This window comes from Macrobrachium nipponense, chromosome 42 (assembly GCF_015104395.2).
Source record: "Macrobrachium nipponense isolate FS-2020 chromosome 42, ASM1510439v2, whole genome shotgun sequence".
NCBI lineage: Eukaryota > Metazoa > Arthropoda > Malacostraca > Decapoda > Palaemonidae > Macrobrachium > Macrobrachium nipponense.
In genome coordinates, this window is record NC_061103.1 from 41,743,943 (window position 1) to 41,756,471 (window position 12,529).

Here is a 12,529-nt window from a genome sequence, read left to right on the forward strand (position 1 = left end):
TGTTTTCTGCAGTACGGTGTCAAGAAGACATCCGAAGTTATAGTTCTCCTTTGTGAAGCCGTCGCTTTGAGGATTGATTTCCGACAGCGGCTAAACTTGCTAGCAAGTATTTTCATTACCTCACTGTTTCCCCAGTTCATGGAGTGTAAGATTTTACTTTTGTTATGTAAATAGGAGAAACCATTCTTTATTATCTTTGTTAGTAAGCTTGCTCAAATAAAACTTCTTTTGTTCTGTTAGTGTTTTCTTTTCTATATTCGTAACCCCTTCCCCAGTTTCAACTGTTGGGGTTGTTGGAATTTCTTTTGTTGTTATCATAATATCGAACTTGAAGCGGGGGACCAACCTCTCTCGGTTTTGTAACAGTCTTCAGAACCCATTAATGCATTGATTCTGTGTAGTATTTAGGTCACAACCCCATCCCTTGTATGAAACAGATATTCTACAGTGGACTTGATTGTAGGCAATAGGAGGTAAAAAAAAATTGATCTAGTTTGTTTTGCTTTGGCAGAAAGCGTTTAAAGTACAGCAGAATCACAGGGAGCAACAGAAGTTTAACCCTACTTTCTTACATCGTGGGATTTGTTCATAGCATGACAGAATATGAATCACTCCTTGTTAGGGAAATAATGAACGCAATGATATTGTAGCCAATTTATTCGTAACTTGTTCCATGGTTTTACCATATTGTGGAAATTTTTGAACTGAAGTTTCCAGTACGCCTTGTCGATTTGTAGATCACATGTTAAAATTTCACTAGATAAATTTTTTGTGATAAAGAATGTGAAAGCAGTTGAAGATCTCGTACTAACGTCTAAGAAAAAATTATGAATTTCTCAGAAAAGAGAAAAGACATTGATCTGAAATGCAGAATTTACTTAAGAAAATTCTACTACAAATCACTGAAGTTTTTCTTCGTTTTAAATAAAGGTACTACAAGTTACCAGAGTTTTTCTCAACAAGAGAATGGAAAATTTTCAAAGTCACACAGTAGGCTGATAGGAATTGTGAAAAGATCATATGGTGCTCAGTGGCAGCTTTCCAAAGTCTTCTGGTTTGTCCAAGTTCCTCAAGTCCCTTAAAGATCAATCGGGTCCATTCATTGTTTGCCTGAAATAAAAATGACATACTGTACTGTATACGTTTGCTTTGATAACCTGGGTAAATACACTGCAAGTTCCAGTAGGAAACAAGGAAACAAGTCAGTAACTAGAGCTTTCTTGTAATGATAAGCTGACAGATTTATAGAAATGAAGAAAGCTGAGGGCACAAATGTGCAATTCACTATAGACTGTGGATAATTTAAGATGGACTTTTAACTGCTAATGCAGATTTACCTGTTGCTCCGTCTGGATGGAAGGGAAAGTTTGTTTTCACTTCTATGACAAAGCAACATTCTGTATGATATGTATCGACAAACGATTCGTTTTGCTCTTGGGTCTGCTTGCCTGTAATGGAGATGTCAATGTCAGCAAATGAATGTAATGGACAGTTTCTTTTTCTAGATGTTAGTCTAAGGGGGCGATGAGCAAAGTAACTAAAGAGGCTTCAGTATACGCAGGACTTCATCGAAAAGCTATTTGGTGACCAAAGAGGCTTCGTTATGCACAAGATTTCATAAAAAATTATTTTTTTTAATATTTCACTTTAATAGAAATCCTCTCGAGTAGACTGGACCTAGTGAGTGTATACACACACGCGTAAGAAAGGATTTGGTATGGTACCTCAGGCGGTGGAGTCTCCTCATCTGGTGTTACAGAAGTCTGCGTTGTTGTCACTGAAAAAAGGGTTGAGAGTTACAGGATGTCCTCGTTATGAAATAATGATCTATTCATTACCCATAGGCAAACCTATTAGATACATGTAAAATTGTGGTTATCAAAAATCTAGAGTGCAGAACTGTAGTGGATCAGTAATTATTAAACGATAAAACTAATTAGTCATACTATTAAATGGGCAAAGTAGATGATATGAATCTAAGTTAGATTATACTTCTATCTAAAACTAGACAAGGCTGGACAGTCGAACTCTGCAGGTAAACTTGGCCATGCATATATTTAAGATATGCGCATGGATTAACACATGTAACTTAATATGATTGATAACTGGGAGCAAAGGCAATTCCCTTTACTTTACCACATAGTAGTTTCTGACTGGGTATATTGGGTAATTTATGGAAGTTAACTGTGTGTGCTTGAAGACTTAAAACTCACTGTCCTTTTTACTGGACTAAACTACGTAAACATAGAGGCTCAGTGTTTGCAGCTGGTGGAAACTTATGCTTTGAATTACTCCTGAAATTGCACTGTTTTACCCCTGAACATCATGCGTAATACCAGTTGCACTATATATATAAAAAAAAGAGAGAAAAATGGTTCTTTCTATTTTTCTGGATAACAGGTAACAGCTACGCCACAAAGAGAGATCTCCTTACTTGTTGACAGAGATATATCCAATTCATTCAAGAGAATGTCTATCTGCTCGATAACGTTTTCGGTGTCATTTTGGAGAATAGGCATGTCGCTAGGGGGGAAGCTGACCGTTCCGTTCTCCACGAGAGCCACATACTCGGCAAGCAATAAGGTCATACACTCGACCTCTTCTGGATCACTGCTGGTGTTCAAAGATAAGTAGTAATTCACCAGGTACATGTAAATATTTGTTGGAGTATCCATCATGGAGGTGCCCAGTCCGCAGTAAGACGAGAGGACTATCGTATTGTTGTCGGGCACAGTCATTAAGTAGGCGGCACGGCGTCCTCTAAAAGCTTTTATTAGGCCTCTAAGTATTTTGAAAATTCTGAGCGCATATCTGAGAGATTTAATGATCCTGTTCTCTGCAAGATGAAGGAAGTAAAAAAATCAATATGATGTCAAGGCAGAAGCATAACTTGGAGAAAATAAGAGAGAATCAAACACTTGGATTAACATTGCACAATAAAACTGTAATTTTACGAAGGTCAGAAAATAGCTTTTACAACGCTGGTTATTTTCGTTGAATTAATTTGAAGGTTGCGCTACCCTTTGCACCGTTCTCGTTATGTTTCAGCTGTTGTAATCAATAATATTATCAGTAAATGTATTAACTGAGATTTAGACAAACCAAAGAGGAATTTCATCCTACAAATAACGCTGAATTAGTTCCTGCAAACTTTTTGAATGTTAGCTATCTGAATTAATTGCACATCGACACAAATGTGGAGATTGCAATCATCTTTTAGTCAAACTTGATCACTTTAAGCCATATTTTTGAAGCATGATTTTATGCATTACACTGAAAAGGGCAACAGAAAATGAAAAATAAGGATAATCTGGAAGAATTAAGATCTAATAGTGCTGACAGAAGTAGTAATTTAAAGTTTTATATGCACTTACGGTCTGCAGTGATCTTAGTTGGACCACAAGCTGAACATGACTACTGGGTCACATGAAACAAGCCTTTATATTCTCCATTTAATGATTATCATACGTGTGGATGTATATCACTTGTTTTCATGAGTGGTTTTTTCCCGCATTCTTTGGCGACAGTAACTGTTTGGTTCGCCTGCATCGAGTCTCCCAAAAAGATAACTCTATGAGCATTTTAGACAGCATAACTCATGTATACTAACCAGCAAGCAAAGTTAAGGTGGGCATTCAACGCCTTTTCAGTTCAACTTGGTGTTAAAAGAAGTTGTATATTTTTGTCTCTTGAATGGAGTTTTATTGCGATTCGTGGATCTGAATAATGTTCTTCTTTTATAAAGATGTTAACACCATTCTCACACACGCACACACACACGCACACACACACACATACACACACACACAAACATGGGTGAGGCTGCTAATGAAAATAGGTTCCGAACCAAGTTCTCCTGAAAATCATGAAGGCTGGACACGCACTATCTTAGCAACATTACCAGGCGCGTGGAAAATCATGGAGGTCCTCACCAAACCCATACCAAATAATATTTCCAAGCACATGAAATAAATTTGCGGGTTCTAATGAAGTTTTGTCTTGACAACGATTTCATTGATGTGACAAATGCACCAAAGTTGAAAATTATTTTGTTCCACTTGAAAAAATGATAAAGGTCGTCAGTGAGAATTACAAGTTACAAACAATATTTGCATTGAAAAGAAAAAAATCATCATGAAGGTTCTTGTTTTCTTCTGTAATTACTCATCTGCATAAAAAATGGTTTCATTGTCCAATCCAGACGTGAGAGTGGATGCAGAGTTAATGTCCATGAAAATCTGGAATTCTATACCTGTTTAACAAATTTAAGTCTCAAGGATCACATAATCAACCCTGAAAAGAGAATAGACTTCAAAAGAAAATAAAGTTATTCGCAACATACATGAAAAAATCAATGGGGCGATCGATTCTTACCGCGTTTCTTCCATCCAGAATCAGTGCAAATATCGCCGTTTTCTCTCTTTTGATTGTAGGAATAGCATTTACCATTGTGAGCGCATCCTGAAACTAGAGTAGACAGTAAAAAAGAATGTGAGAAATAAAAAATAAAGGATGGAGTAAATTGAAAAAACAATTTAGTTGAAAATTAAATGAAATAGATTATAATTAGTTATAGTTTTTTATTTTCCATTTCTGCACACTTGGCCTGTCAACTTTATGATAACATAGATGTTTTTATTTTGTATCCATAGTCATGCACCCATGCACCCATACTTACTGTGAGTGTGAAAAGTTAAATGTTCTATAACAGATAAAAAAAATGATTCTCGATCAACATTCAATTGGTAATTCTAATTTGTTTTCTGTATGATTCTTTGGCCATATCCTGACTTCTGGAAGGTAATATAATTTCATTCATAATTATTTTAATTTGCATGTATAAATGCACTGTAAGGAGCAGATCCAATCCAGTGTTACGAAAGGGTAGGTCTTTTTATATACAAGTGAACTTGTATACTGTTAAATCTTTGATTTCTACGAAAGCTGGAGAAATAATGCTGGCTTTCTTCTTTATAAACTGACATTATTTAAACTCTTGAAATATCTTCAAACCTGAAGACCACATATTTAAGTCGAACAGGATTTTGTTTGTTTGTAGTACTCATATTTAAATTATGAAGAACAAGGGTGGTTATGTTTCTTATGCATCCTATGAACTTTTGTATATGAAATTACTAAGTGAAAATTTGTATTACAAACACTCATCATAATTATGTGCCTGGTGAGAGAGGTCCACAAGACGAGGTAGTATACACCATGAATTAACTGCTGAAGAAACAGAAATTTCTTTATCTAGGAGACTCGAACTCATAACAAGGTGAATTGGCATAAAGTTGTAAATCATTATATTATTGTCATTTTGTGGACAATAGCATAATTTATTTTCGGTTGTTTTTGGAGGTGGATGTGAGAGGGGAACTACAGTGGTATTGATGGTGCTGCAATAAATGTGTGTCCCCCATGAGGGTGTCATTGTGTAGGTAATTTCCAGATTTACACATCTTTAAGTCGTTGATAGAACTCTGGGTCAGATTGCTTACAACAATGAGAAAACTTATTAATAAGAGCTTTACTTACCTAGTATCCACTCGTCTCCACTGCACTTTGAACAGAATCCTAGCTTATCTGAGTCTGTTATAGTTCCTTCCTGATACCTGTCTCCGTTTTTAAGACAACCTGAAAAATGTATTTCGGTGTGTTTAGCATTAGCCCCAGGCGGGATCAAACGTCCCCAAGTGCTTTTGAGCCCCCAGGAGTCTACCTATGACTTATTGACACTAAACAACAAGCAAAGATAACGGGTATATTCAAATGGTCTTTCATCTCAACTGTGACTAAAGGAAGATGTATAGTTGGTCTGCCTCTTGAGGAGATTTTATTTCAGTTCCTGTGTCTGAATAATGTTCTCATGTCATCAGAGAAGGAAGGCGTTAACAGAGTTCTCATTCACAGGTATACAAACACACATAAACAAACCCAGAACATTGACGGTGCTTAGGAATGTTAGTTCCAAACGATATTCTCTTCATGAAAAGTATTGTTTGTGTCCGCACTTTATTTTAATAACGCTCCTAGCCTCATGGAAAATCATGGCGTTCCTCACTCAATCCATGCCAAACAACGCTTCCAAAAGCTTAATCACTTAAATTAAAGAATTCTATTCCACGTGAAAAAAAATCATGAAGGTCGTCCGTGGCAACACGTTTCAAACAAGACTTGCATTAAAAAGAAAAAAATATCATAAAGGTTCTTATCTCCATTATTTACTCATTTGCATAAAAAAACTATTTAATAGTCCAAAGACGATAGTGGACGCAGAGCTTATGTCCATCGAAATCTCGAATTCTATATAAAGTTATTCCAAGATACATGAAAAAAAAAAATCGAAATAGGGTGATCGATTCTTACCGGGTTTCTTCCATCCAGAATCAGTGCAAATATCGCCGTTTTCTCTCTTTTGATTGTAGGGATAGCATTTACCATTGTGAGCGCATCCTGCAACTAGAGAAGGTAATGAAACAAACTGATGATGAGAAATAAAAAAACAAAAGATGTAATAAATTGAAAAAGTAATTTGACTGAAAATTGAATGAAATAGGTCATATATAATTAGTTATAGTTTTCTCCCATTTCTGCACAAATGGTCTTTTCAATTTTATGATAATTTTTTTCATGTATCCATAGTCGTGCACCCTACTTACTGTGTGATTTTTTCCTTTAGAAGGGTGGTTCAGCAAGAATTTTTGTTTGTTTATTTGAGTCCAGGTGGCAGATTCTTTACCTTACCCTGGCTACCACTCTTCTGTTTCGGTTAATCTCTGTGTACATCAACTGTGGCAGAATGGATTTGTTAATATACACAACATGAGCCTTAGCATTGAATTATGGTTTGTGGTGAGATGAGGTAGTGGACCACTGAGCTACAGGTAACATATATAAGTTTATAAGTGATAATCTATGGTGCACAACACTTCATTCTATAATCTATGGTGCACAACAGTTCATTCTATGGTTGATGCTACGTGTTGGGAAAGAGTGGTAAAATTCTGGAGTCTGAATGTTTGCATCAGGTTTTTCTTTTAGAGAATTTTCCATTTTAGGAAATATGAACGCTAGCGATTATGCACACTATATAACTAAACATAGCAAATTTTTTAAAGTTAAATATTCTATACCAGATAAAGCAAGATTATTCTTGCTTGTCATTCAGTTGGTGTTTCAAATTTGTTTCTTGCCATTCCTTGGTTCCTGGAAAGTAATATAATTTCCTTCATAATTTTTTTTATTGGTCAATAATGCACTGTAAAGGCCAGATCAATTCTGACTGCTTCAAAAGCTGAAGAAATAATGCTGGCTTTCTCTTTTATAAATTTAACGTCATTCAAACTTTTGAAGGGGTTTTCTTAATTCAAGAAGGTCGAATGGGATGTACTTTTGTAGTTTGAAGTACTCATATCTGAATTATGAAACAAGGTTGTCTGTTCCTCATGCATGCTATGAACTTTCGCTTATGGATATTATTAAGTAATGATTTGTATTATAAACACTTATCGTTATTCGCTCGGCAAGTGAGGTCTACTTATGTGCCAATATGCACCATGAAAAATGTGTTACCTCCTCGACTTGCACCTGTGTAAGGAGAGGCTCTCAGATTTTGGACAAAGTTGACTTTGTGCGAGCAGTGTGCTATTCATAACCTTGTGGGAGGATAGGTTTATTCTTGACCTTGTGGGCGCATAGGTTTATTCCTAACATTATGGGAGCATGACCTTGTAAGAACATAGGTTAATTCCTAACATTGTGGGAGCATACGTTTATTCTTGATCTTGTCAGAGGATAAGTTTATTCCTGACCCTGTAGGAGCATAGTGTTATTCTTGACCTTGTGGGAGCATAGGTTTATTCTTTACAGTATGGGAGCATGAAATTATGGGAGCATAGAACTATGTATTTTGAAGCTTCTGAGTTCATTGTGATAATTATGCATATTTATGAGTATCATATTTCATTAAGATAAAGAAAAGGAGAGAGGTGCAAACTGTATACAGATTTTACACTGTTTTGGATATTGTATTCTCTTTTTGTATTTTAGTAGTGTAATGTCAAAAATAATTATCTGCTGGAGAAACAGAAATCTCTTCCTCTAGGAGACTCGAATTCATAACAAGGTGAATTGGCATAAAGTTGTAAATAATTCTAATCGCAAAATTCATTTTCTGTTATTTTTGGAGGTGGATGTGAGAGGGGAGCTACAGTGGTATTGATGGTGCTGCAATAAATGTGTGTCCCCCATGAGGGTGTCATTATGTAGTTAATTTCCAAATTTACACATCTGTAAATTGTTGACATAACTCTAGGTCAGATTGCTTACAACAATGAGAAAACTTATTAGTAAGAGCTTTACTTACCTAGTATCCACTTGCCTCCACTGCACTTTGAACAGAATCCTAGGTTATTTGAGTCTGTTATAGTTCCTTCCTGATACCTGTCTCCGTTTTTAAGACAACCTGAAAAATATAAGATAATATATATATATATATATATATATATATATATATTATATATATATATATATATATATATATATATATATGTATATATAGTGTGTGTGTGTATGTGCGTGCGTGCTCATGCTTGTGGTTGTGTAAATATAGATGGTTCACTATATTGTGGTTTGAAATATTCTTTTGAAGCCATCATACTTTTTTCGTCATTTTCTGGTAGTAGCTGTACAATTTTTGTTCCTTGTCTCCGGATCATTGTCTCTCTCTCTCTCTCTCTCTCTCTGTTGATTAATTACGTTCACTTTGTTTTTTAGGAAGACATTTAAAGTTAATGTGCCATTCATATTTTTTTACATCAGATTATAACAGAACTGTTGAGTGAGATAGACTCCTTACATCAGATTTCTGCATATTATGTCCCACTGCCATCTTCTTTACCTGTTGCTATCCCTAGGCTGAGGTGTCGGTTGTCTGGATGCATCTTCGCCTTCTATTTCTGTTAAAAGCATCTTCCATTGCTAACCCTTCTCCAGATCCTCCTTATGCATCTCTTTATGCATCATGGTTATCTAAGAGATCTACCTAATACCATTTGTAGCTTAGATAAGGTATGTCGTACTGTTCTTTCTGCTTTATGTTATTATATCAAGAATAAACAACCTCCTGGGTACAAAGGGAGTTCCAATTTATATACGTTGATCACAGATTTAGTGATACTGTTAGCATACACAACTAATTTCTTACTTCTGGTGATGAGTTAAGCTAAAATACACAGAAGAGAATTAATTAGCAATTACCTGATGAAGCTGTTGTTGTGGCTGGAGTTGTTGTAGGTGGAGTTGTTGTGGTTGTTATTGGAGTTGTAGGTGGAGTTGTTATGGTTGTTATTGGTGTTGTTTTGTTTGTGGATGTGGTTGGAATTGGAGTTGTGGTTGCAGTTGGTAGTTGTTTTGTTTGTGGATGTGGTTGGAATTGGAGTTGTGGTTGCAGTTGGAGTTGTGGTGGTTGTGGATGTGGTTGGAATTGGAGTTGTGGTTGTAGTTGGAGTTGTTGTTATTGGAGTTGCAGTTGTTGTGGTTGCGGTTAAAGTTGGAGTGTTTGTGGATGTGACTGGAGTTGTGGTTGTGGTTGGAGTTGGAGCTGTTGTTATTGGAGTTTCAGTTGTTGTATTGGCGTTGGAGTTGTTGTGGTTGTGGTTGGAGTTGTGGTTGGAGGTGTTGTTATTGGAGTTGCAGTTGTTGTGGTTGTGGTTGGAGGTGTTGTTATTGGAGTTGCAGTTGTTGTGGTTGTGGTTGGAGTTGTGGTTGGAGGTGTTGTTATTGGAGTTGCAGTTGTTGTGGTTGTGGTTGGAGTTGTTGTTATTGGAGTTTCAGTTGTTGTTACTGGCATTGGAGTTGTGGTTGTGGTTGGAGTTGGATTTGTTGTTATTGGAGTTTCAGTTGTTATTGGCGTTGGAGTTGTTGTGGTTGTGGTTGGAGTTGTGGTTGGAGTAGTTAATGGAGTTGCAGTTGTTATGGTTGTGGTTGCAGTTGTTGTTATTGGAGTTTGAGTTGTTGTTACTGGCGTTGGAGTTGTTGTTATTGTATTTGTTGTGATAGGAGTTAAATTAGTTAGGGTGGGAGTTTCTGTGATTGGAGTTGGACTGGTTGTAGTTGTATCTGTAGTTGATGTGGCTGAAGCTGTAGTTGTGGCTGGAGCTGGAGTTGTGAATGGAGCCTGAGTTGTAGTTAGAGCTGGAGTTGTGGTTGGAGCCGCTGTAGAGGTAAATTCTGCTGTGGAAATAAATGATAGATAAATACATTAGTACTTTTATGTAGTATTCCCATTTAGAAATTATTATTTTTTCCATGATGATATTAATGACAAAGCACTCATAAACGAGAAAATTTTACAGTGACTTGAAACAAAGTTTTGACAACTTTCCAGCAATGTAAACATTTTGATTCATATTATGAAACTGTTAGATTAAAAATGTAAAATTAAATAGTATTCATAATAAATTTTTAGATGAATGGTGGCGCATCAGGGATGAGCAATTATGTATTGTACTATATATATCATATACATATATATATATATATATATATATATATATATATATATATATATATATATATATGAGTGGAAAGTTGTAAACCCATGTTAAGAGGAAATTATACCAATTGATGAGTTTTTATGCCTAAGGCAAACAAAGAGTCTGAGGACAAATAATATTTTTAGTATTTGTGTTTTAAATATATGTAGGTGTGAAGAAGAGTTATTTTTTATAACAGATTTATCTGGGGAAAGAAATCTAGATGTTTTGCTGTTCAATATAGGAGATGGAGAGCTTAGGAAGGGGTAATACTTGCAAATGAAAAGTTTTTGGGATTTGTGAAAGTTAGTCAAAGAACTCCTTGGATAAAAGTGAGGGTGGCAATAGAACAAGTTAAGAGTACATATACAATATGACCCAGGAATGGAAAGGATGGGGTAAGTTTCTAAGGGAATATGTATTAGACTGGTTTAGAAAAAGAATAAAGATAGTTGTGCTAGGGGATTCAAATGATGAAACTTTAATTGAAAGAAAGAGATTGGATAGATGGAAGGGATGGAGTTCTTGGAATTAATAAGAATGAAGTGGGTGTTGTGTAGATGTGTCTGAAAAGGCGTTTATTTTATTGGACAAATGTAAGTTGCCAACAAAAACTTTCTTAATTAAGCTCGTGGAAAAGCAAGTTGCTTTTGTTGGTGCTGTAGTAGTTTGTACTACAGTTCTTTATTTTTTTAGGTAGAAATGTAGTTCTGGACGTAAATTGAACACTTTGTTGAATTAATGTGAAGTTACACGAATTTTGGTATTTGTCTTTATATTTCAGCTTTGACAGTTACTAGCTGACAAATGTTTGCTAGGATTTTGATGTAAAGAAAAGATGACCCTTCATAGTAATAATCACTGATTCACTCAGTTCGTAGTTTTAAAGCACAAAAAATCGGCAAGAAGGTCAGAAACAAGTTCTTATTTTGATCACAAACTGAACATTTCTATTTGATCTCACGAAAGAATCCTTTATATTCTCCATTTTCGAATGATCATGCTTGTGGATGTACATCTTTGTTTCCATGAGTGCTTCTTTACCTGTTCATTGGTGACAGTAACTGTTTGTTTCGCCTGCATCGAGTCTACCTAAAATACACATCTAATGTCACGTTAGGCAGCGTGACTCACTTATAAAGGAAAGGGACATATTCAAAAGTCTTTCCTGCTCAACGTAGCTAACTGAATTTGCATGGTTGCCTTGCGAGGGGTTTTTATTGCATTTCTTGGATCTGAATAATTTTCTCTTTGGAAAAGATGTTGACGCCGTTTTCATCATCTTGAAAATAATGAAGGTTGTGGCCTCATATTGTGCTCATTAGAAGGCCTGCCAAACCACGTTTCATCCACTCAGGAAAGTAGATTGGCCGAGTTGAAACATTGAAATCAATATATCATCATAATAAAAATTATGGAAATATTGTATATATGAGTGACAAAACCGAATGAACAAAACTAAATTTTTCATGTCAACAAATGGTAATACTTGAACAATAAAGACGACAACGCACAATGACCGAAGTGTTCCTCAGTGTACAATCAGTATTTAAAAGACTGCCTTTGTGACAGAAAATACTGTGTCCAGATTGGAAACCCGTTTATCTTATGAAACACTAAAACCAGGCATACCCCAAGGAAATTATTTAAATCTAACCCTAATTTGCGTAGGCTCTATACGACTGGATTGTCAGAGATCCTACAGAGTCATGGTGCCCAATTTTATTTCTTCATAAACAGTGTTGGGTTACAAATAAAAAGAAACTAAACGATTTTCTTGCCTGTGTTACGGAATGGATGACATTTAAGCAGTTAGAACTAAATAAAAGTAGAGGGAATTTATACTGGGGGAAAGTAAAGTAACTTAAGTATCGTCTGTGATATTCGGCTAAATTTAAATAGTAATCTAGCTCAGATTGCTGACGAAGTTGGTGACTTTAGTATGTTGCTGGATAATTTGTCCCTTAGTGCTTAAATCACTAAGGGTTACT

At 35.7% G+C, this 12,529-nt stretch overlaps 2 protein-coding genes across 2 annotated transcripts in view; both read right to left on the reverse strand.

The window, feature by feature from the left end:
• Nucleotides 1-1,332: 1,332 nt before the first annotated feature.
• On the reverse strand, nucleotides 1,333-2,831 carry LOC135213441 (uncharacterized). Its single transcript, XM_064247397.1, has 3 exons — nucleotides 2,435-2,831; nucleotides 1,725-1,777; nucleotides 1,333-1,448 (listed from the first exon to the last, which is right to left on the reverse strand). The coding sequence occupies exons 1-3, from the start codon at nucleotides 2,736-2,738 to the stop codon at nucleotides 1,380-1,382; spliced, it is 426 nt and encodes a 141-aa protein (XP_064103467.1). The 5' UTR covers nucleotides 2,739-2,831; the 3' UTR covers nucleotides 1,333-1,379.
• A 6,779-nt stretch (nucleotides 2,832-9,610) lies between these two features.
• Nucleotides 9,611-12,529, reverse strand: part of LOC135213343 (mucin-2-like) — an 11,072-nt gene continuing 8,153 nt past the window's right edge. The window contains exon 4 of the mRNA XM_064247320.1: nucleotides 9,611-10,236. Coding sequence (XP_064103390.1) covers nucleotides 9,611-10,236 — 626 coding nt within the window. The remainder of the gene's footprint in view (nucleotides 10,237-12,529) is intronic.

What these genes read in the sequence shown, in the direction of transcription:
- LOC135213441 (XM_064247397.1), bottom strand. Translation starts at nt 2,738, where the DNA reads ATGACTGTGCCCGACAACAATACGATAGTCCTCTCGTCTTACTGCGGA. An exon ending in GGATATATCTCTGTCAACAA is followed by an intron (nt 1,778 to 2,434) that starts GTAAGGAGATCT and finishes CCCTTTTTTCAG; the next exon opens with TGACAACAACGCAGACTTCT. An exon ending in AGGAGACTCCACCGCCTGAG is followed by an intron (nt 1,449 to 1,724) that starts GTACCATACCAA and finishes TCTCCATTACAG; the next exon opens with GCAAGCAGACCCAAGAGCAA.